Raw genomic sequence first — 23343 nt, forward strand, 5'->3', positions numbered from 1 at the left:
AAAATACAGTAATCACAGGATTGTCTGGTGGTACAGTAGTTTCTCTTAAAGGGAGAGATTAGGAATCAAACATCCATCATTGGCTTTGTGGAGTACATTTTCCAACAGGATAAAAAGGTTTGGTTGGCTTGTCTTTGAATAATTTCGCACCACATAATGGCTAGCCTGCTAGTTAACATCATCCGTACATCATGCTGTCCATTTCACAGTTGAAAGAGCCCATCTGCGCCTTTTATCTGAGCAACAGAAAACTCAATGAATGAGGTCGTCAACTACCGGTATGTCTCAGATACATCATTTTTGATTAACTATATGTCCGAATGGGCAGCACGGTGCCCGACATGTTAGCTCGTCTACCTTACAGTGCAGAGGTAGAGGGTTTGATTCCGGCTCAGGCCTTCGTGTGTGGAGTTTGCATGTTCTCCCCATGCCTGCGTGGGTTTTCTGCAGGTACTCCGGTTTCCTCCCACATTCCCAAAACATCCATGGCAGGTTACGGGAAGACTCTCGATCAGTGGTTCTTAATCTGGGTTCGATCGAACCCTAGGGGTTCGGTGAATCGGTCTCAGGGGTTCGACGGAGCCTCTGCCATGCAAATTAAGACACACCCGACTCAACATGTCAATTAGTTATGACACGCCCGCTTGGCCATCACTGGCTGCGGACGATCACATTACGTTGCTTGTCCAATCAGAGCTGTGGGAAATTCAGTTCGCTCGGTAGTCACTGCGAAACTGTCGTGATAGTTCGTGGTGTGATTTTTTTTTTCGAATGTTTCAAAACACGCTAATTATGTCGAGCAAAAAAAGAAAGTGGTCAGACATATGTACAACATGGATTCACATACATCACAGAACGTGATGGGACTCAGTGTCCTATCTGCATGGTTTGTCATGCTAAGTTAAGCAACTCTAGTCTCGCACCGGCAACACTGAAGGAACATTTCTTGAATCAGGTTTTTATTCTTCAGTAATGAAGGGTTCGGTGAATGTGCATATGAACTAGTTGGGTTCGGTACCACTGCTCTAGATTGTCCCTCGGTGTGATTGTGAGCGCAAATGTTTGTTTGTCGATGTGTGTGTGCCCTGTGATTGGCTGGGAACCAGTTCAGGATGTACCCAACCAACTGCCCGAAGACAGCTGGGGAAGGCTTCAGCATGCCCGCGACCCTCATGAGGATAAGCGCATTAGAAGATGGATGGATATATGTCGGAATTTCCACCATGTCTATTTTTAAATCAACTGACCCGTTGAAATGTAAATTACGACCGGCTTTCCATCTGCCTTCGAAGTCCTGTCTACCTCAGTATATTCTTCTTTTTGACTGACACTTCACATATTCAGACTATAGCAGGAGCGAATAAAGCGAGCCATTAACTGGCTCTCTCAATCACTCTGCCTTGGTCAAATGACATGAAAAGGTTTCCCTACTAGCGATGAAACGGTCCAAAGTGCTCATCCTCATTAGGGGAGCGAATGAGCTGGAGCCAATCCCAACTGACTTTGGGTGACAGGCGGACCATATCCACTGGTTGCCCGGGAACACCGAAGACAAAATTCAAACATTGAACCTCATAACTGTCTGTGAGACAGATCTGCTAACCACCAGGCAGACCATGCAGGTCCCCTCAGTCAGCTGATATTGACAAATATACACCAGTTGTATATCTTACTTGATTAGTGTTGATAAGAACTAAATAATATAAGAATGATCAATGTAAGCCCAAATTGTTGACTGGATTTAAAATCATAATCAGTGGAAAAGTTAGATCACAGTCTCATTTCCTCACTGCTGTGTATGGCCTTCACATTCCTGTATGCAATCGCTACAACGTCCGGGCATGCTGTTGATGTGACAGATTGTTTCCTGTGGGAATCGCCTCCTAAAATTGGATCAGGTTATCAGTCAGCTTCCGGACAGACCAAGTGGCCTGCTAGAAGTCAATCTGTAAGGCTGCTTGTGGTCTGGTTGTGACACAGAGGTGCATACACGACACATGTTATTAGGCTTTGGGAGAAATGTCAGGATGAGCCGAAGATGCATTATAACCTTTACATGTGGAAAAAAATGTGATCTTCGATCGTCCATCTGCTCACTGTTTCAGTAGTTGCGCTTTTGTAACAGGGAACTGAAGAACTAAATTCTTCACATGGCGTTTATTTTCTGGCATTCAAGAATGCCTTGAAGTTGCTCTTTCGGTTTCTTTGCAGCTCTGTTGTGTTGGTCTCATGTTGGCAGCTGTTTAAACACCACTTCTCACTCAACCATGGCAGCTATTGCTCCATTCGTGGATAAAGTACCTGTTGTGAATTTTGCCATTCAGTTCCACAATGATCGTGGTTTTCTTTGAGTTTCATCATTGAGATTTTTTTTTTTTTTTTTGTCAAGATACTTTTACACAAATCCTATGTCACGACAACACTGACACATGAAACATTTATTAGGCTTCCCCACTAAGGGATTCCAAACTAGCGCTCCTCCTCCTCCTCTTCTTTTCCGCCGATGTTCTCGATCTTCATCAAAGTACAATCAGCACCGTCGGCGCCTGAGAGACAATGCAATGACTCTTTTACATACCCATCTCTTTGTGAAGTTTTTTTTTTTTTTAAGTACCGCAAAGCTTCCACTCTTGACACATACAGAAGAACATGGCACATGCATGCTCTTAAATTCAACGTTTACTCTTTCTCTCTCTCAGAGAGAGAGAGATATATCTCTCTCTCAGATATATATATATATATATATATATACACACACACACACACACACACACACACACACACACACACACACACACACACACACACACCATCACGATACTGTCTAAATCGCCATGTGGGAGAACTCAACATATATATCCAATTACCAGACACATCAAATGCATAGAAAATGAAATATTGATAACCCTGAAACATGTTATGTAATCCACTACAGTGCCTTTATATAATTGTTCCATTTACAAGGCATTCTTCTCCATATTTGCATCATATGAAAAAAAAAGGGATCTCTTCTGTATGTTGCCAAAAACTATGAGTGTGTTTATCAGACAAATGTGCTCCATGTATTTGTATTTCACTCTCCAATCAATCCCTGCATGACGGCAGCATGCCTTTGCATTTGTTTAATTCTGCAGTTCGTTGTTCAGTGAGCTGATTGAAGTTCCTGTGCTTACAGCTCTGCTTTGAGCTACTGATCACAGAGCCTTTGCAGGAGCATAATCATGCCCCAAAATTTGAATTCTTTCTAATTAATTGTAAACTGTCAAGGCTTGCTTGGAGTGTGTGAGTGATGCACACAAGTTGGGCCACGGGTTCATGTTTTCATGAGTGAGAGAAAATGAGGGGAGGACTGAATAATGCGACCTAACTTCCACGCCTTATCAACATGCCATTTTTCCTTTGAAAAGGCTGTTCCCCACCAAGGCCGAATAAATTAAAAGTCTAGATAGGAATAATAATGAGAGCATACATTATTTCTCCTGCTTGGCACTGGTGGATGATGTTGTTTGCGTCAACAACAGGAAGTCTCAGATCTCCATGTATGCAAAAAAAAAAAAAAGGGGAGTAACTTCACGAGTTTTAACTATGACCTGAAAAACATGGCCCAGAAATTCGTATTCAAATATTTCTGAAACTACTGACCCAACGATGGAAAGCGAGTACCAATAGGGGATAAATCAGTACTTCTTGCGCTGTCACATTGTAAATGCAGTAGTTTTTTTTTTTTTGTCCTCTAAAAGTGCAGAATAAGTTGTTTTTTTTTGGGGGGGGGGGCAGAGAGCTTTGCGGTAGTGGTTTATGTTACCGTAGTGATAAAGCTCTGATCTACATTAACCGCTGTGGGCTGAAGTGGTCACCCAATGCTCACGGTCATTGGATCATTACACAAATTGCTGATCCCAGTGACCGAGATGAGGCAATGCGTCAACACGACTGCCAATTTCAAGGGGATAGCCCCCTCTGGTGGTGTGTCATTCATAATGACCTCAACCCAAAGCCGCTTGGCCTCAGTGGCTTCCATCATTTAAGCCACCACAAAATTCCAATCACTCATGCCCCCCTCCCCCCTCCCACAGCCTCCCACCCGCCTGTAAAGTCCTTGTTCCATTGTTCTAAAAAGCCAAGTAGCCTTTTGTGTGACCCATCACCCACTCCTGACTGAAAGTCTATGGGTGGTTTCTCGACATTGCGCAGTTCACTGGCAGTGAGTTGAATCGATACAGTTAAAAATTGTGAAGATGAGGCGCACGTAACACCCGCGGGCGTGTGTAGGCCTCGTCATGTGAGCAGGTGCACTTGATCAGCAGGTCACCAGGGCACGTTGCTTTGGGGGTTAACACGCTGGAGAGCGGCCCTTTAGGGCAGGAGCTGGACATGGCTGCTGTCGACATCTGATAACGATCCTGATCATTTGAATCTGGCGTATTGGAGGAGGGAAACATTTTTAAAAAAATGCAGAAATGGCGCCCTGGAGGACTGGAGTCGGTGACCACTGTTCCACATACTGTATTCCCATTTGCACCAGACTGCATATAATGTTCCTTTTGATGTCAGCAGCTCCTGTACATTTGGCACAATGTTGCAGAACCACTGGGGGATGAAACTATGAGACATTTGTGGCCAGGCCAAGTTTTGGTCACTGTGGTTTAAAAAAAAAGTATGGTTGGTCATATTTCATATTATGATAGTGATTAGTTATAGCTACAAGGCTGTAGCTGAAGCGATAACATTTTACACACATCGACTCATTCTAAATCAAAATACATCTCGTATTATAAATATTCATCTCTGACTATAAATAGTTAATTTTCATGCCACAACTGGAAAATACTATGAATAAAACCATTTATATTCATGTGTTTATCATTTTTTGATTATCATAAAATTAGCCTGTTGTATGGCTTGACTGATGCTCCTTTTCCGTTTCACAACTGCAGATCTAAAAGAATGGATGGATCTATACATGTGGGGTCAACAAGGGTTGAATGTTAAAAATTGTCACAAAACAGCTCTTTTTGCACCACTCAAGATCATGACAAAAAAAAAAAAAAAAAAGAAGACATTTCAACATTTTGGATGGTGTCTTTCTAACGCCAATGAAACTTCAAAGTACTGTAACCTGTAAGTCGTGAGGTTTGTAGTTGCTCGTGTTAGTAATGGACGATGCCAAGTGTTGGTTACACACCTCAATCATGTGCTCCCTTCATGGAGAGGACGTCTGAAATTCCAACAGTAACATGTGAAATACAGACAGCAACTCCTATGGCCTTCCTGTTACTCTACAGGTCGCTTCTGTCGTTTACTCAAAGAATCTGTACACGGTTTTACTTGGGCAAACATTACTTTGCCTTTATGTAATGTAATCACCCGAGTTTAATTGGTGAGCTGCCTTTGCACAAGCGTGCCTTTTAAAAGAATAAAATTACACTTTAAAATCACCCTGTGGCTTATGAAAAAGAAATAAATGGACCACCAGACACTCAAGTACATATTGGCAAGATACAGCACGGGAATAATCCACATCATTTTTAAATTCCAATTTCTTATTTCTGCTTTTTGCTCGGCAAAGTTCATAGAACTCTTATCATAACTGCCATTTTAGTTTTGAAAACAAAATGCAAATGATGCTGTTGCCCAATAGGTTGCTTGACGAAAAGGAATTTTTGTGGAAAAAAAAAAGAGAAAAAAAAACAGCAGCATATGATGACGATGTGGAATTCATTTCATGTAGAGAACATCATCCATCCACTTTCGAATCCGCGGGGGGTGCTGGAGCCTATCCCAGCTGTCTTCAGGCAGTAGGCGGGGGACACCCTGAACTGGTTGCCAGCCAATCGCAGGGAACATTGACAACCATTCACACTCACAGTCGCACCTAGAGACAATTTTGATTGATCGATGAATGCTTTTGGAATGTGGAGGAAACCGGAGTACCCAGAGAAAACCCACGCAGGCCCGGGGAGAACATGCAAACTCCACACAGGAAGGCCGGAGCCGGAATCAAAGCCACGACCTCTGTACTGTGAGGCCGACGCGCTAAGCAGTCGATCACCGACCGGGGTGCCCAGAGAACAACATAACTGAACAAATCATTAATACTTTCATTTTGTCAAATTTTAACCATGATTTAAACTCAGTAACTATCATGATGCATTTCATGTATTCTTTTCAATTATCCCAAAAATGCCACATCATTATCACTTGCGATATATGACAATGATATCATAGCAAAAGTTGCATTGCGATTACCTCTCCCAGGAAGTGTGTTAACAATCTTTAGCCTGTGCACGACTATTCGTGCATGTTGAGATATGAAGCTAAAGTGTGTGAAGCATGTGAATGTGCACAATAAGCTTCATTGAGATAATCCCGTGCGCCTCCAACCCAGTCACAAGCTTTGTATGTAGTGCTACTGCCTGGTAGCACAAAGCACAATGTGGAGCTCATGTGACTGTATTAACCTTCCCCATCTAATCCTCGGCAGTCACGAATGAAAGAGAGCCAGAAGGATCAGTGGTTATAAAACATATTTGAAGGTGGAATTGCAAAGAATGAATGTTTGACATATAGTTTTTCCTCATGGCCTCACTTGTGTTTGTCTCAGAAGGTTTGGCGTTGATTTCAATCAAGCGTTCAAGTTGAAGGTTTTATTATTATTATTTTTTTTTAGCACTCATGACTAATTTTGCTTGAATTACACAGAGAAGACAAATTCAGTTACCACCTCAAAAGAGAGCCATGAGAAGAACGGACGAAACGCAAAACAAATGCTCAGGCTGGAGGAGCTCCCAGTGTTATGTGACACCCAGGTTTCATGATATAAGCTTTTTTTTTTTTTTTAATCACACTGGTCTTTTGACATGAGAATCAATGGAGCCTTTGGTTAGCGTCTCCTGATTGTATAAAAATCCCCCCAGAAAATTTCTTAAGACACGTCACAGGGCAATGATGACTTAAGCCAAAGTGCTGGACAGAACCTATGCCATTGCTAAGAATCATCACTTGCTATCCTCTCCAAATTTTTTTTTTTTTTCACAAGATCATCAAACCCTGACTTGCTCTCACTAGATCTGGAGACTTGCATGACAGCAACCTCCCACTGGTGAATGAATGTACACATGAATGGGTGAATGTGAAGGTTTTGTAAAGCGATACATAAGTTCACTACATTTACCATAGGAAAAAAAAATAGACAGTCACGCAGAATGTCAGTGCACAGCAGAGGATGAAACGTGACGATGACCATAGATAGAACTGGAAATTTTACTTACCGGTGCTGTAACATTGGTTGTCATTTTGCGTGATGGTAGAGGATGCAAAAAAAGCAGGCAGGCAGGAGAAGCAGGGTGGACTGAACCAAAAGTATGAACAAAACACCGGAAAAACTCGATCCAAAACAAACAAAATCCTAAAAACACTAAGAAACCAAAGGAACAAACTAACAGAAAACCCATGGCAGACGCACAAACAACATGAGCGCAAGACAACGACCCAACATAGACTGACACAACCCAGTAAACTGAAACAAGCAAACTGACGAGACAACAAAGAACACCTGGGCAAGACACAGCTGGTTGAGGGAGCTGATTGGTTAACGCGAGGGACCCGGATGACAACAGGTGGACACAAAACCAAACAAAAAAGAGAAAAGCACATGAGGAAATGAAACCAAAATGTCATCTCTACAAAAACGGAATCATGACATTGTCTAGCGACGCACACATCTGAGTCGAAGCTGCTCGGTACTACAATATATGGCTAAAACAACATAAAAATAGATAGATAAATAAATAGATAGATAGATAGATAGATAGATAGATAGATAGATAGATAGATAGATAGATAGATAGATAGATAGATAGATAGATAGATAGATAGATGCATGAATAAATAAAGTTTGCATGTTCATCACCATGTCTGTTACTCACCAGCAGATGGTGAGTACAAATCTCTATTTCTGCTAACAGCAGTTGATATTTTAATACTTCAGAATTTCAAATACAGTTTTACTAAAAGAAATATTATTGTTTTTAAAGGTTATTTGGGATGGTGACAGTATGACCACGACACAGATTTATTACATTTCAATTCTTTTCCATGGGGAAAAAAAAAAAAAATCTTAAATTTGAGATTTGACCAGTAACTTGGTACAGAAAGACCTTTCTGCAGTGTGGTTAAGATAAATGTATTGCAAGTGGAGTAGGATCAAGTCCATTTAGTGCCCCTTTCAGAAGCACCACAACCAGTCCAGGGTGTAATCAAATTTGACTTTTGGATTGCATTCAACAAATCAATAAAAAAAAAAAAAAAGACAAAAATGGTGAGGTTTGTGGATGTATTGCATTCCTTTTAGTTTCTAAATAAATGTGCATGTCATATTAGTTTCATATGTTTCTGCTGAAGCAAATCCAAACATTTCTGTCGGAGCTTATGCTGTGTTTACCGAGGGAGTCTCCTTGATGCTATCCTGGAATTAAAAGTAAATAATCTGCTCCTCTCAAACCCATCTAGGGGATTTCTCGATGCCTCTGGCAATACACATGGTGGACGTTGAATTTCCAAAGAGTTACCAATTATTTCAATAGCTACCGCTGATTCCTGTTTATTCCCACAGTAACATTGGCAAAATAAACAGGTACATGCTTGACATCCACGCAACATGAGCATCAGACTTTGCCTTGTATAATATACAAAGTCACAATTCTATTCCTAAAAAACACACTGGTCGAATGTGATGGAAACAGATAAGCGTCCATAAAATGCCCAATGAGATGAGGTACTTCCACTCACTGATTACAAACGTCTGATGTTTTTATGATACCCCCACAAACTTTCACGAGTTCTCCGTCAAGACATGGTAGCATCACTCATTGACAAACTCACAGCCCGCTTCTAATTACACCGCCACAGTTCACTCTGTGTGCAACATGCCGCCAGGGCCTCACCATAGCCCATGTCAAGGTTCCGAATGCATTTAACAATGAGGTGAGACTTTACTAACTCCAAACCCGCCCAAGACCATCTTTCACAAAGACACCTGTAGGTTCGAGTCGGCAATATTTAACATGGCGCTGCTCGTTTTTTCACCCACCCTCATTTCAGCATCACCTCCTAACATTGCCCTGCCTGCCCAGACCAAATTTACTGTCCAAGCGTCAAGAGCCTTCACATTCAGTGTATGTCTCGTGGTGGTGTGCACACACTTGACATTTAAAAGGAACCAGAAGGGAGACGGTGAAGAGGATAAAAAAAAAAAAAAAAAAAAAAAAAACGACTGGGATTGTGTTTTTTCCTCGACAATATTTTTTCCTGGAACCCATGGAGTACTTCTTTTTAAAAGGATTCTTGGTGGTTTTGTTCATAAAACACTGCACAACATCTGACGGTAGGTTGGGGTTGGCCTTTCAGCAACATTACAAGACATGCACTTCATGTTTTTTTTTTTTTTTTCTACATGCACTAGTAGTGTACTGGTATACATTACAGCATTTCACAGAGGAAATGCAGGTTTGGTTTGCAGCTCGTCCTCAAACTCGAAGCCAACGGAGATGTCCACTACTGCTCCCAAGGACTGAATACTGGGAAAATGATTAGATAAGAAATTGCGAACCCATTGACAACATAACCCGTTATCATTACATTCCTTGTGGCCTGACCACTATCTGTCCCTTCCTCTAAATTCTACCTAATTGTTTTCAATGTTTGTAGGCGTTCCTACCTCAACCCAGTCTTCCAGGGTCACGCTTGAAGATACACACACCTCACCCCGTGAACCAGGGTGGAGTCCAGCTGAGGTTATGTCAGTTGTCGCCCCACCAAGCCTGGAAGAAGTGCAACAAGCAGTGCAGGAGGCCTCTGAGAAGGTTGAGGGTGGTGCAGCTGAGGAGTTCCTGAAGGAGCTTTTGGAGAGGGTGGTGGAAGCAGCTCTGGGACAAGTGGAAGGGAAATGGGATGAGCTGGCAGTGCAAGAAGGAGCAGAGGAGGATGCGGTGGGCTTTGAAGACGAGACTCAAGTCGAGGTATCCGAAAGGATGGTGCTAGGGATGGATGCTGGTCATGAAGAGGAGCAGGAGGCAAAGGAAAGAGAGGGAGAAGCACTTGCTGTTAGTATGGAAAAGACCACAGTTGGGGTAGACACTGTTGAAGTTGAGGCTGCCATTGTTGAGTCCGTAGATGCCAAAGTCAGTCAGAAAGTTGTAGAGGAAACGACCATAGAGGGGATGGGCAAAGATGTAGCATTAGACGATGAAAAGGTAGAGGACAGCAACATGCAGGTTGTAATGTTAAATGGTAGAGTCCAAACAGCAACAACTCCAATTGTTCAAGCGCTAGATGTTGGTGGGGAGCCAGTGCGGGAGACTGGTGCAGACTCTGAGCTCAATCTTGTGGCGGAAGAAATCGGCAGAGTAGGGGAGATAGAGGAAGATGCTGCGGCAGGTGACGTGGACGGTGGAGTGATCGCACTGCCATCTGATAATCCTGACATCGAGGTGGTGGAAGAGCTCGCAGTTAGCGAAGAGAACTACATAGTCAAGGACCCTCAAAGCCAAGATGATGTGGAGGAAAGTTATGTTGAGGAAGAAGTGGAATCTATTGAGCTTGAAGGTGGGGAAGTGGATTCAAAAGATCGAGAAAGTTACCGACACATCAGCGAAGAGTACGAAGTGTTGGTCAACGGTGGGGATGAGCGACAAGCTGGAGTCGAAGAGGTTACATCACAGACTTCAAATGACCTCAAAGAAGGCCCAGGTGAGACAATGAGTCCTGATTGAGACACTTTTAAATGTTAATTGAGTGGTTCTGATCCGGTTACATCTACTCACCTACGAGCAAACAATGATTTACGCTCAATTTTTCAGGACCACTGTAAGTGTAGTGGCTCACGTGCAGCTTCTGTGCTGTGCTGTTCTTATCACAATCAGCCTTGAATTGATTGTCAACCCTTTCTGGGTGTAGTATGCTCCAAATCACCCGGGAAATGCTCAAGCACCTTCTGTGACACTGAACAATATAATAGAATAACAGAAGGTACATGATGGATGCATGAAAAACATACATTTTCCCCACAAGTTTGGGTTACAAAACACAGAGCCTGCTCCGGATTAAACAATTACCTTGATCCATTTACTGTAACTGACTTCAACAGAAAGTATTGTGTAGCATTTTTTTGTCTAGATGTCTACTGAGAAGATCTTGACAAGATATCGGTGTGTGAGATGACAATAACAATGTAGGCACTGCAAAGATACAAATGATATGCGTCATCTTTTAGAGGCCTGCAAAGCAAAGTCGACCAACACGAAACACATCACTGCATTATTCTACATTCCATAGGTCCACTCGACACACCTCAAACCGTGGCCTCTGAGCTTCATTTTCATTTCTGTGTCACATACCGACTCCCCATTCTAGAAACAACAGTGATCTCTGCCCCGGAGCCTGAAAATGATGCCGGAGTCAACATTGGGCAGAAGCCCGACAACCAGGGTGCTGCCGCCCCGAGTGCAGCACTCAGTGAGGTTGCAGAGAATGTTTTCAATGAGATCCTTTGCCCAACTGATGACCTCGTGGCTGGTGACCCCAACGTGGCCCACCCAACACTTGAGTATTTCGTGAAGAATGTCCTGGCAATTCCCCCTCAGGCAAGAGGAGAGCTGGTTGAAGACACCGCTGAGGATCCGGGTGAGGAATCGCGTTGTTATTTTCCAATGCTTTTTTATTTGTATCCTTCTATAATGAAGATACATGAGGTGATTTTGGGTGATAACTTTTTGGGGGAGAGAGAGTGGTGAATAACAACTGGATTAAGCAGTGCATGGGCTAGCCTTATTTGACCCAACTAAACAATGAAACAACAATGAGTTCCAGGCACTGTTTCCATCTCATTAAAGTCGATGATATTTTTGATCGAGACATTCCTGATACACTTTACGCAAATTCTTTAGAAAGGTAGATTGTGCGTGGCAAAAACAAACTGACCTTGTGTTTTCTTTTCTCATGTCTATGAATTTATGTGTTAAGAAATAAAGGTAATGGTCCTGGAAGCGTGGAAGATCGGCGCGACAATTGCTGTGGTGTTCTTGCTTTTGGAGACAGTTGTCATTATCATCTATATCTTTAAAGGTCATAACAAAAACAGGTATCGTTTATGCCATATTCCTTTTAATAAGTGTATTTATTTTCACAATCACGTTAAATTACTCAGTTACATCTTGGCCATTTGATATATTTTGTTGTCATATGACTTTTGTTATTAATGAGAAAATAATAGAATATACTGTAGTTTTTTCTGACAGCTTAAATAACACCTCAGTGACTCAGTGCAGTGTTGGGAGGCTTCTGTAGTTGCATATTACAACCATACATTGAAAAAAAAATTCAATGTGAAATTCCTTCATTGTGGGGACATCTTGTTATCAGTATTTTTCAAATGTACTTATCTGCAGCGGCCCGGCTGAACAACGCTCATGTGAGGAAGGGTGTGTTGAAGCAGAGGTGACCACGGGCGGTGACAACAGTGACGACACACTCCATGCAGGAAATGGGGACCTTCAACAGTATGTTATGTGTATGTGTGTGTATGATGTCACTCAGCCTCATACCGCACACCTCTCAGCGCCCAATGGTTTCTAAACATGAATGCGCGCAGCTGTCCTCTTAACTTCCAGAGGTCCAATTATGGACCTCTTAGCTGATTTCCTTCAAGCTGTTTTGTAACGTCATACACTCCAAAGGGTACTCAGTGTGGCATACATGTGATGCCTTGATGACTTGCATGAATGGGTCAGAGAAAGCCCGGGGTATGACTGTTCGAGGAAAAGAAAATCTCATGCTCCACCGTCCAGTAATGCTTTTGCGGATATTCCAACAAGTTTACATCTACTGCATATATGCGATACTTAAACTGGATACAGTACTCTCTTTTCAAACATTGTTTTATTCTATCACTGACAGAATTGGAGCAGCAGAGCAATACGATGCAGCGGCGACCCTGGCACAAAACATCAAAAAGCACAAAGGGAAGCATGTGATTAGCATGTCGAACATCCCAGACGTCACCGCAGAGGAATCAGCCAGTGGTGGACGAGGACCGCATTCCCCACAAGAAGTCAGGACTTCCATGCTCTAGGGTGGTCCGATTGTTTTTGTGTTGTTATTAAAGTGTAAGCCCCTCTTCGCCCTTGTTCCAATGTATCCCAAATACCTCATGAAGTATTACAAATTGTCCAACAGTACTCAAAGCAGAGTACCTGATTCTGAAAGATGATCACGCCAATTTGTATGATGTGTGTTTGAGTGAACGCATGTGAATGTTTGTGTCTGTGTGAGTATTTGTGAAATTCCCGGGGGGAGTGGGGAGAATAGTCTGGACCCATTTTACGTGTGTGATCATGTTGAGGAAGTACTCTCTGTAAAAGGGAAAGAAGCATTTTTCTTGTGACGTTTGCATTTCTGTACAAGCATTGTCTTTGTCCTGTCCAAAAGTAAAACGTTTAAAACTGAGGTTTATATTGTTCATAACTTTTGACATTTGTATCAACAACTGTTGCACAATCTAAAAATTAAAGAGCAATGTTTCTGCTTCTCTTGTCCAATGGCTAGAGTCCACTACCTGTTTGAAAAATACCACATCACCAAATCCACTTATCTCATGAGGGTCACGGGCGTGCTGGAGGTATCTTGAGGCAATAGGCAGTGTACATCCTAAACCGGTTGCCAGCCAATCGCAGGGCAGGAACAACCATTCTTGCTCACAATCACACCTAGGGACAATTGAGATTGTTTCATTAACCCTTTCATGTGCAAATAATGATAACCTGTAACCTGATAAGCTGTCCACTGTAGTAACCGCTGTCCCTGAACGGGTTAACCTGCCATGCACGTGCTCCAAACTGGTAGCCCTTCACATTAATAAATCCCCAAGAAGTAGCTCTCACATTCAAAAGTGTTGGTGATCCCTGAATCTACATTTTTATTTTGCATTTTATAGCCAACTTTATTACTTCCATCCCGACTTGGATGAGTGAACATCCACAGACAAAAAGACAAATTATCTGACAATTACAGGAGGGACAGTCTGCCCTAAAGTTATGATCACAAGATTCAAGCCTTTTTCTGGTCATCCATCTGGACCCACTCTGTGTGTGTGTGTGTGTGTGTGTGTGTGTGTGTGTGTGTGTGTGTGTGTGTGTGAGAGACTAGGGGCATGGGTGAGGAGGGTGGTGGGTGCAAATACTTTAGTCATGCGCTCCATAGCTATTTAAGACAAAGAAGCAGGATGAACTAATTCTTTGGGGGCTACAGTTGGTCGGATCAAGACGAGCAAGATGCACACTCACAGGTAAGGACAAAAAAAATTCTGAATAAAATTGGCATTCAAATTATTCATTTTATTCTTTTCCAACTTCCTGAATGTTTTCTCTTATGATGAACATAAAAAGACCACTTGCGATATATACTGCTCATTTCTTATCAAAGATCCGCTGAATAAATAATCTCAATAATTTCCAGCCTATGTAAGTGCTTCTGATTTGCTGAGAGTTGGAAGCTAATTGCCCCTTGAATTATGAATAAAGGCTCAGACCACCTGAAGGACGAAGCTTCAGAATGGCGACAACAATCTTTTGCCACAGAATTTAGTACTTCGATGAAGCATAAGTGTCTTTCAGAATCTTCAATGCAGCATACATTTCACATCTTTGAAAATTGCAACATACTGTTAATCTTAAAAAAAACAAATGGCCCTCAAAAACGCTGTTGAAGGCTGTTTTTTTTTCAGCATTAGTATACAAAATCCAGAAAACATTTTGTGTCTGGAGTAGTGGTACATGTGCCAAACAAGAACACTTTCATTGTTTGTGCAAATGCAGTAAAAATACAATAATCTCAGTCCTTGGCCAAAAACAAACAAAAAACATTATTGTCATTTTACACCTGCTTCTATTCCCGTTTAAACATAGTTTCCTATCACGACAACAAAATGAGCCTCTTCTCTTACCTGTCAAGCATTTGGACAGCGACTCTCCTGGTGGCCACCTTGTGTGTCACAATGATTGTGGCCCAGTTCCCTCGGGAGTGCGTCACCCCGGAGGGGCTCCGCAGTGGCCAGTGCTGCCCCTCCCTGTCAGGCCAAGCGGGAGATGAATGCGGATCCAGTACGGGACGGGGTCAGTGTGTGCCCATTGCTGCCGACAATCGGCGCCACGGACCCCAGTATCCCTACGCCGGGCGCGACGATCGAGAGAGGTGGCCGATGCGATTCTTCAATCGCTCTTGTCAGTGTAACGGCAATTTCAGCGGCTACAACTGCGGACGATGTCGACATGGACTGACTGGACCGAACTGTGACCAGCGGATCTCTGTGGGTAAGAGAAAGGAAAATATTTTGTAGCATGGCATAGAGAATGCATTTACTCTTGAAGTTAAGGGTAAAATATAGATAGTGTGCCCCAATTAATCACTGGGTGTGTTATCCACTTGAATAAATTATAACTTTTTTTCCCCCTGGAAAACTGTCATCACATTCGGTAAATGCACGGCTCAACACCAAACAAAAAAATGCCACATGTAGTGGAAGAGCATGTCATTGCTCTGCTTGTCACTGTACATTGCTGGCATAGAGAGTAGAACAAAGATATGTTATTTGTGGGAAACAAATCGTCGATAAGTGAAACTGGATCATTTCCCGTTGCACACCCGATAAGCACTCTCTCAGTATTTCCCCAGAAAACAAGCACGGGAATGACAACAGCATTTGTGGCAAGGGGATAGACACGTTTAATGAGAAATAATAACCTTTCCTCTTCTTTTCTGTTACTCTCCTCTCTCCCTAACATTCCTGCAGTACGGAGAAATTTAATGCAAATGAGCGCAAGTGAGAAGCGAGCATTTATCGACGCTCTAGACCAAGCAAAGAGGACCATCCACCCCGACCTTGTCATCTGTACAAGACGGTATTTATGCTAATGTGCCTTATTATATTTTCATGACACATGAAGTCATCATTCGTCGTCGTGGGAAAATAACAGATTGTTTTGAAAAGATTTATCAGTGGAAGCCGCAGGTAGAATAATTTCTGGAGCAACAGCACATAAATATTTGAAGCTGTTCTCGACGGCGCTAAGTGCCAACCTTTTGACCTCCTTGTCAAGAGTGACTTCCTGCTGCACTCAGAAAGGCTTTTATCACTTGATGTCTCATTGGCAGCTACTGTTGGGATTTAAAAAATATATTTATGGACTTCACTGAGCGACGACCAAACCATAATAATGCTGTTAATCTCCCAAACAATATCTCCAAGGATGATGATGGAGAGTAAAAACTAATTTGCCAACCTCCTGCTTTTCTCATTTTTAGGTACCAGGAGATATTTGGGCCGGATGGCAACACGCCTCAGTTTGAGAACATCACCATTTACAACTACTTTGTGTGGAGCCATTACTACTCTGTCAGTAAGACCTTCCTGGGCCCAGGCCAGGCCAGCTTCGGAGGAGTGGACTTTTCCCACGAGGGCCCCGGTTTTGTCACCTGGCACCGCTTTCATCTGCTGCAACTGGAAAGAGATATGCAAGTGGGTAGACCGTAGAAGACAAAATACACGAAGAGAAAGCAAAAGTATGTGAGAGACACGGGAAAAGGGACGACGATACACTAGAATGTTCGACTTAACGGGATCAAATGAGATCTAATACAAGAGCCTCATTAAAAATTAAAAAGACGCTTAGAAACCCAAGGTCATAGATCTCCGAAATATATCCTGCAGGGGATCCTCCACCTGTTTGTGAAACAATTTTTGGCCATCTACAAAAAGCACATCTCCAAATCACAAACACAAACACACAGTGTCAATAAAGGGGATGTAATGATGTGGCCAAAAGCACAAAAGGCAAATAAAAGAGATTTGATTTGATCAATTAATTACCTACTCATCTGGATTAAGACCGAATATCAGACTAATAGAGGCGATTGTCAATATTTTGCATACGCTACATAGGACATGCTGGGTGATTCATCCTTTGCGCTTCCCTACTGGAACTTTGCCATCGGAGGCAGCGATTGTGACATTTGCACGGACGACCTTTTGGGGGCCAGGAGCTCCTTCGACATGAACTCCATCAGCCCCAACTCGGTGTTCTCCCAGTGGAGGGTGGTCTGCGAAAGCGTGGAAGACTACGACACGTTTGGCACCATCTGCAACAGTAAGAAAGAGTCTCTCACTCGCTAGCTTGCGATACCTCAGCACGTAAGGGAGTTGTGCGAAATGAGGTCATCCACCTCATAAATAGAGCACGAATGACACAAGCTGCTATAAATACGACCCCCTTGCTGCTGTGCTGTGTTGGAAATTGCTCACAATTGCTAACAGTCTGTCAGAAACTCAATTTGTTAAGCTACTCGTCAGGGTTTCCCAAAGTTTTCAGCTCAAGTTAGTTCTCTCCGAGAACCGAACTTAGGAAAATACATCATCCTCCAACTTTTTCCTCTGCTTATCCGGGTCGCCGGAGCTGCACTCGAAGCAGGTGTGCCCAGACTTTCCCATTTCTGGCCTCCACAGATGTGTACCATTGCTGGCCAGCTCTGAGACATGTATTCCCTCTTGTGTGTCTTAATACTGCCCTGAGGTCTCGTCCCTTGCCTGAAACACCTCCCCAGGGCAGTATCCGAGAAGCATCTTATATAAAACCACCTTTACTGACTCCTTTCTCCCCACGGAGTCCCTTTTGAATGACCGAGCTCTTTGCTCAATCTCTTAAGGGTCAGAGCGCCGACACCCTGCAAAGGGAAACCATTTTCAGTCACCTGCTTGTAACTTGTCCTTTTTCATGCGTTGACACACCATCCGTTTTCTAGCTGTTCGGGTTTGCGGGGAATCTGGATCCCAGTTGACTGTGGGTGAAAGGTAGACTACAGCCTGCATCGGTCACGCGCAGGGTTCAAATAGTGACAGCTCAAAAATTGCACTCGCGTTCATACAAGCAGTCAATGAGCGGGAATTTATCTGAAGGTGGCTGCACGGAAGTCAGCCATGTGACCCACTATATTATCCGCTATCAACACTGTACTAATGTACCAATATGTAGCTAATCACTGGACTCTAATTTTTGTTAGCTAGTTACACACTTAACACTTCAATAACATTTTTAACAATCAAAAAGAAGCCCCATTTCCTTTGTTCCAAATTTGTAGATTACTCTAACCTGGATTAAAGATCACCCACAAGAGGCACCAGGCACTTTAATGTTCTTGATTTTAATCAGTTAGTGCACATTGTATCACACTTTTGTTTGCAAGCAGTCATTCTGAATAGTTTTAGGCTTAGAGACTAGAATAGGGGCAATTGTATGTGAGACACTGAAATAAATCAGATTTAGGTGATCAGATTTACATAGACCGGCGCTTGCCTCACACTGGCACCAGAGTTCAAAACCACCCAAGGCACCATCAGGCTTCCAGTTTTTAAATAAAGCTCTTCTTTTGAAGATCATATTATGGAGTAATTCTGACTATCAATCCACTTTGAACAAAACCATAATTGGTTCTTTCAGTTCAATGGCGAATGTACAAGAAAAGTGGAGGGATTTGGAGACGTGAGTGGCTGAGGTGTGAGTGATGTGTCAGGTTAATCCCTTTGGAGAATCACGACAGGCTCGGTATTTCCTGCATCAACAAGCAACTTCTCCTTAACTGGGTTATGGGGGGTTGTCTCATTTCTGTGTCTGCTTGTCAGAGACGGGAATCTGGCAGACTTTGATCAGTGGGAATCATCTTCACACCGACAACTTTGTTATGTAGCCGACTGATTGCACCCTTGTGTGTGTGATGGAGGGGAAGAACGGGGGGCTGGGGGGGGGGAAGGAAAACAAGAAGGAGGTCACACTTGCAAAGAGACTTCACAAAGCTCCCACTCACTGTTGTTGGAATTTAGGGAACAATTACCATGCTGTCATGTTAAAGACTGATCAAACCAGTCGAGTCTCCCACATCGAATTAGAGAGTTGTTGAATAATACAACATAACTCATCGCATCCCCTTCCTCTCCATTTCCATGGGGACAACTGACCTGGATCTGAACCGCAGTTTGAGTGCCCCCCTTGGAAAAATCCTTGAATACAATTATTGCTTCCAGCTAGAAAGATTTTCTTTTGCGCAGCGCTTGTTAACACACAAGTGAAAACACTAACTCTGACCTTGGGTCCGACACTCCCAGACACAGAGACCAGCCCCATCAGGAGGAATCCGGCGGGCAATGTGGCACGGCCCATGGTGCAGAGGTTGCCCGAGCCCCAGGACGTGCTGGACTGTCTGCAGCTCAACACTTTCGACACCCCGCCTTACTACTCCACCTCCTCCGAGAGTTTCAGGAACTCCATTGAAGGTGTGCAATGACGCGTCACGATTCCTTCTCATCTGACCTCTGAGAGAAACACAGTGAACTTCATTTGCATTGCAACTTTCAAATCCATAAAACATGCACTACAAAAGTAATATTTAAAGGCAAGAGTCGTGTGCTTATTGAGCATAAAGGTCAGAAATAGAATACCAGAGAAGACATTAATTATAAAAAAGGACAATTCTCCGTGACTGGTTACATTATAGACCTTAAAAATCTGTCAAAGAAGAAGGGGTTGAGACTAAACATCATACACCGAATTAATTAAAAAACACTTTCAAATTTGGGGAAATTTTGCACAGACCGACGGAGTTTGAACCCCACACAAGCCATCACAAAGATACACACATGTATAAATACCTGTAGATAGATAGCCAAACAGCTAGCTAGTTAGCTTGAGAAATAGACTGCTCAAAAAAATAAAGGGAACACACATGTATAGATAGATAAATAGCCAGATAGCTAACTAGCTTGATAGACTGTTCAAAAAAATAAAGGGAACACTTAGCGCAATGTAACTACAAGTGTTGCCGTTATTATTATAAAGTTTTTTTAGCAGTGGATATATATGTATCTCAATATATTCTACATAACCACTTGAAGCACATTCCAAAAAAAGAAACTCTGATGCCATCTTGTTATTTGCTGATGCTTTTCAATGCAATTTTGAATTAATTCACACGAAGGTTGACCTCTCCTAGCCCCGGTGTGCAAAAAGATCTCACTGATAGCATTCACACTTGATTGAATGAGCTATTCTTTCAGAGCTCTCGCGCCAGAGTTAGATTCAACTAAAAGAAACCTGTGAAGTGTACACGTGACTTAAAACTTTATTTCCAAAAAGCCTGACACAGTAGAAGTGAAAAAACTTTTGGAAGTCACTTCATATTGTTCTGTACTTTAAATGTTTTGCCATTTTTTAATTTTTATTTTTTTAAGGCTACAGCGCTCCCCAGGGGATGTATGATCCAGTGATCCGCAGCCTCCACAACCTGGCCCACCTCTTCCTCAACGGCACAGGCGGACAGACCCACCTCTCCCCGAATGATCCCATCTTCGTCCTGCTGCACACTTTCACCGACGCTATCTTTGATGAATGGCTCAGTCGGCACCAACCAGGTAATATTCAACCCAGCATATCATACTTGAACAGGGTGAGGCAAAGTATGGCCTGGGGGGGCAGATACAGCCCACTCCGTATTGGATTTGGCCCATCGAGCATTAATGTTGCCAAGCATCCAATATTTGTTCCATTAATTTAGCCTTTCTTCCCTCTAAATGGTTTCTCAGAAGTTTAAATGTTTTTTTTTTGTTATGATGTATTTTTCAACTACTATTTTCTACAAAAGTTGTAACAGATATTTACTTGAGTAAAATATTGGAATTAATCTAAAACGGTCAAATACAAAGTATATTTTGATTCATATGCTGTTCTAACAGCTTTCTTTGATCCTTGAATACGATTCTTTGAGTCAGCATTTTCTTCTATTCTTTTCATAGAAACAACACTCAAAACTTCTTAGTTAGAGGTTTCGCTCTAATCTCAAGCACCACAATCCAGCAGGATTGATTTGCGAGGTCCCGTGGAGGTAATTTCAAATTACCTCCATGGGATTTGACTCGGGTGTTTTGCTCTGAGATAATATGCAAAAGACATACAACTAATACACTGTTTGAATTTGGCTTTGCAAAGTGCGGAAAATTGTTTTTGCTTTCTCCAGTGAGCAATTTTTGGAAGTGAAAATACATCTTTTTTCGCACCAGTGACTCTCCTCAGCACAAAAGTCTGTCTGCCCATCCTAGAAAGAGCAATCGGATGAATTAATGTTTTTCTTTTCCTCCACACAGGGGAGATTGTCTATCCTGAGGAGAATGCTCCGATTGGACACAACCGCCAATTCAACATGGTTCCTTTTTGGCCTCCTGTCACAAATGCCGAGATGTTTGTGTCCGCCCCTCAAAACTTGGGCTACTCCTACGAGGTCCAGTGGCCAGGTATGGATGCATACAAACACACAGTCAAGTGACAATGCAGCGAACCCCCCCCTCACCTTGACGTGTTGTTTCACCACAGTTCGTGCCTACACTCTGTCTGAGATCATCACCATCGCCATTGTTGCGGCAGTGCTGGTCATGGCAGTGGTGGGCGGTGTCATCGCCTGTGCGGTGCGAGCTCGATCCTACCGCTCAGCTGAGGCCTTGGAGCCATTGCTGGGGGAAACCTTCCGGAGATACTCAGAGGATGACCGGAGACTGGACAAATCACAATCTGTTGTCTAAATCAACGCCTATATAAAGAGCCCTTAACACATTTAAGCATTTTTTTTTTAAAGAAAGCCCCAATGTCTTTTTATAAAGTGTCACTGAGTTAAAACCTTTCTTCTAATCGCGTGTATCATTGTTTTGACTGTATTCTGAAGGGCGGTGGATGGGGTGTTAGAAATGTGTCAATGAGAAGTAACAAAGTAAAAATATTATTTTTCTGACCATGTTACACTGAAAATGGTGTGTTGGATTTACTCAATTGTATTTTGTCATATAGTTTCACAAAATAAAAGTATCTGGATGTCAATGGATTTTTTTGAAGTCGATGTATAGGCGACTTAAAAAAAAACGTACCGGTATCTGGATCCAGATGATTTTATTTCGTGCAACCATTTGATGTCATAAAATGGAGTAAATTCAAAAAAAAAAAATTTACTGTATCTTTTCTATTACTTACACTTTCAAGTACTTATTTTGTCAAATTAGGCTTATTACTTTTTTCATCTTCTGGGAATGATGACATGGCAAACAAAACCTGTAAATAGAGAAAGGTAAAGTAAACCGCAGTTGCGATCTTGTCTTCAAAGGCTGAAAACAACAGGCACGGCACTGACATAGAGGAATGTGAGCCAGGCAACATTAATGATGATGGAAACGCATTCAAAGAAGCAAACTCTCAGCCATGTCATCAGCTCCAAGAAGGATTTGTGGCATATGCACCATTCTAAATTAAAATCCACCAGTTTCTGCCATTCTAATGTATCTGACTATCTTTATAGTTTGAAAAAAAAAAACCCCCACATATCTGTACTGTACTGGTTCCATACATTTTTCACTTGTTATTTTCAGCTAATTTAGTGTTCAATTCATAAAGCCACGGGGAAAAAAAGATGGCATGAAAGCTTCAGTCAATGCTATAGTTTTCTCCCCTTCTCATTAAGAGCAATACACGTTATTTTGTGTTTTGAAAAGTTTATTGTGGTGCCAAGTTATTAAAATGGCTAGATCATATCAGTGCCAGTCTTCCTTTTGCCTTGTTGTAAAAGCTGATTTTAACGTAAAGGATTTGAATCATTTATATTTAACGCATTTGTACTTCAACTTGAGTTTTTTTGCCACGTCCGGAAAAAGAAAGGGCGTAACTGTTACAAATGCATTGCCAAAGTGATATATTTGGGTGTGAACACAGTAGTTAACTGAATAGCAGGTATACCTGCAGGCACCAAATTGCTCGTCTGAGCCTCGAGGCTGCCTCACAAATCAAAGCATTTAGATACTATTTAGCTTGAACAGATGAGTCATGTCGAAAGCACAGCCAAAGTGTCATCAGGCGAAAAGAGCACAGACACTGCACTCTTGTGGCCAGAACACACAAGTAATAACTCTTACAACTGTACAGAATGTTACACGTGGAAACATATGTTAACAAAATAGATCTATATTTTTGGAGCTGCTGAAAATAGAGCTAGTCTGTATAAAATGGCTGTAATGCCTTAATATTGAAGAGCATATTTTTGTGCAATCACAAAAAATAAAAATACAAATAAATAAAGGTGAGAGTCTATATTTAATCTCGTTGATCAGTTTGTTTCGAATACACTGTGCGGCAAACCTATTCAGTTTTCTGTAGAACAGAGGGAACCTCAACAGTTGCCATCTGAAAAAAAAAATCCTCATTAATTACATGA

At 42.3% G+C, this 23343-nt stretch overlaps 2 protein-coding genes across 3 annotated transcripts; both read left to right on the plus strand.

Moving 5' to 3' along the window:
• The first annotated feature begins 9265 nt into the window (after positions 1 to 9265).
• On the plus strand, positions 9266 to 13402 carry LOC109511533 (uncharacterized). 2 transcript variants are annotated; one of them, XM_019862695.1, is made up of 6 exons: positions 9266 to 9385; positions 9709 to 10749; positions 11413 to 11682; positions 12022 to 12139; positions 12447 to 12561; positions 12955 to 13402. In XM_019862695.1, the coding sequence occupies exons 1-6, from the start codon at positions 9319 to 9321 to the stop codon at positions 13033 to 13035; spliced, it is 1692 nt and encodes a 563-aa protein (XP_019718254.1). In that variant the 5' UTR covers positions 9266 to 9318; the 3' UTR covers positions 13036 to 13402. The 2 variants fall into 2 exon arrangements, with proteins under 2 accessions (XP_019718254.1, XP_019718255.1); XM_019862696.1 differs by having other exon boundaries at positions 12447 to 12568; positions 12955 to 13013.
• An 808-nt stretch (positions 13403 to 14210) lies between these two features.
• Positions 14211 to 21966, plus strand: tyrp1b (tyrosinase-related protein 1b). Its single transcript, XM_019862697.1, has 9 exons — positions 14211 to 14341; positions 15007 to 15365; positions 15845 to 15953; positions 16357 to 16570; positions 16994 to 17198; positions 19208 to 19375; positions 20330 to 20509; positions 21239 to 21385; positions 21465 to 21966. The coding sequence occupies exons 1-9, from the start codon at positions 14328 to 14330 to the stop codon at positions 21668 to 21670; spliced, it is 1602 nt and encodes a 533-aa protein (XP_019718256.1). The 5' UTR covers positions 14211 to 14327; the 3' UTR covers positions 21671 to 21966.
• The last annotated feature ends 1377 nt before the right edge of the window (positions 21967 to 23343 follow it).

The sequence above is a fragment of the Hippocampus comes genome, unplaced genomic scaffold, assembly GCF_001891065.2.
Source record: "Hippocampus comes isolate QL1 unplaced genomic scaffold, H_comes_QL1_v1.1 scaffold7, whole genome shotgun sequence".
Lineage (NCBI taxonomy): Eukaryota > Metazoa > Chordata > Actinopteri > Syngnathiformes > Syngnathidae > Hippocampus > Hippocampus comes.